We start from the raw sequence: 1,833 nt of genomic DNA on the forward strand, positions 1-1,833 counted from the left end.
ATCAGACCGATAGCAGATGCCTGACGAACGTTGCTTGGAAGGAAGAAGAGAGGAAGGCAATGAAGGAGAGGGACCCGGCACTTGATATTGTTCTGCTCTGTCTCCTAGTATCACCGCACCCCTCTCCCCTGGCAGGGGCCATGTTTTGTCTCTCTGTAGCTCTCATGCCCAGCCGAGGTCGTACTCACAGCTGGTGCACAGTAAATGTTTGGTGATGGTGGTGATGATGATGATGACGATGATGGTGGTGGTGGTGATGATGGTGATGATGGTGATGGTGGTGATGATGATGGTGATGGTGGTGATGGTGATGATGATGGTGGTGATGATGATGATGATGATGGTGGTGATGATGATGGTGATGATGATGATGGTGGTGGTGGTGATGGTGATGATGGTGATGATGGTGATGGTGATGATGGCGATGATGATGATGGTGATGATGGTGATGATGATGGTGATGATGATGGTGATGATGGTGATGATGATGGTGATGATGATGGTGATGATGGTGATGATGATGATGATGTGGTGGTGGTGGTGGTGGTGATGGTGGTGGTGGTGATGGTGATGATGGCGATGATGATGATGGTGGTGGTGGTGATGGGGATGATGGTGACAATGATGGTGATGGTGGTGATGGTGATGGTGATGATGATGATGATGGCGATGATGGTGGTGGTGATGGTGGTGATGATGATGATGGCGATGATGATGGTAATGATGATGGTGGTGGTGGTGATGGTGACGATGATGGTAGTGGTGATGATGGTGGTGATGCAACTTGGTTAACAGTAGGACTCAGGACCCTTTCTCCCCTGCCCTCTGGGCTGGACTGTGGGTCACCTGCTTCCCCTCCTCTGTCATAGGTACCACCTCATGTACAAGCCACCTCCGACCATGGAAATCCAGGCCCGACTCCTGGAGAACCCAAAAGACACGGAAGAGCAAGTCAAGCTCAAAATGGACCTGTTCTATAGGAATTCGGCCGAGCTGGAGGCATTCTACAAGCAGGCCATCACCATCAATGGGGACCAGGACCCGTACACGGTCTTCGAGTACATAGAGACTGGGATCATCAATCCCCTTCCCCAGAAAGTCTTCTGATGGGTGCAGAGCAGGGAGCACCCCCGGGGAGACGAAGTTAACCCCCACCCCCACCGTCTGGAACCTTAGCCAAGCCAATAAAGAGTGCTTTGCTGGGTGCAGTGTCGCGTGTCCTGTGCGTGAGGTGTTTTGTCGTCTGGGAGCGCAGGACCGGCGGAGCCCAGGGGGCAGTGAAGCAGAGCTCAGTGGGCGTGTCGGACCTGGGCTGAGCTGCAGCTCTGGCACCAGTGTGCCGGGCGCCCCTGGGTAGGTCGCTGAGCCCTCAGAGCCTCTCTCTCCTCGCAACCGAGACGGGGATTAAAGGAGCCGATGCAGGCAGAGCTCTCAGCACGGTGCCTGGTGCACAAGAAGCCTTCGGTGAATGTAGTTAAAACACCATCTCTAGAGTAGTGCCGTTTAGTAGAACTCTCTGGAATGGCAGCACACTCTCTCTCTGTGCTGGCCAAGACGGTAGCCATCAGCTGCAAGCGGCTAATGAGCACTTGGAACGTGGCTAGTGCAGCTGAGGAGGTGGTTTTTGATTTAATTTTCACTAAGTATAAAAAGCCACGCGTGGCTAGTGGCTGCATGCTGGATAGGGTGGTTCTAGACACGCTCAGCCACTTCTTAAAACTTGCTAGAAGCCCTTAGAAGCTACGCCTTCAGGTCCCACGGAAATAGCCCCTCTGGAGCCTGCAGAGCCCACAGCGCCAGGAGTGGCCAGAGGGATAGGACAGTGACACCTTA

General features: G+C 53.5%; 1 protein-coding gene across 1 annotated transcript in view; it reads left to right on the forward strand.

The window, feature by feature from the left end:
- Positions 1 to 1,208, forward strand: part of AK8 (adenylate kinase 8) — a 123,077-nt gene extending 121,869 nt beyond the window's left edge. Inside the window, exon 10 of the mRNA XM_023536555.1 lies at positions 870 to 1,208. Within this exon, the coding sequence (XP_023392323.1) occupies positions 870 to 1,107 (238 nt within the window). The 3' untranslated portion in view covers positions 1,108 to 1,208. The remainder of the gene's footprint in view (positions 1 to 869) is intronic.
- Positions 1,209 to 1,833: the final 625 nt, after the last annotated feature.

The sequence above is a fragment of the Pteropus vampyrus genome, unplaced genomic scaffold, assembly GCF_000151845.1.
Source record: "Pteropus vampyrus isolate Shadow unplaced genomic scaffold, Pvam_2.0 Scaffold158, whole genome shotgun sequence".
In the NCBI taxonomy this organism is placed as follows: Eukaryota; Metazoa; Chordata; class Mammalia; order Chiroptera; family Pteropodidae; genus Pteropus; species Pteropus vampyrus.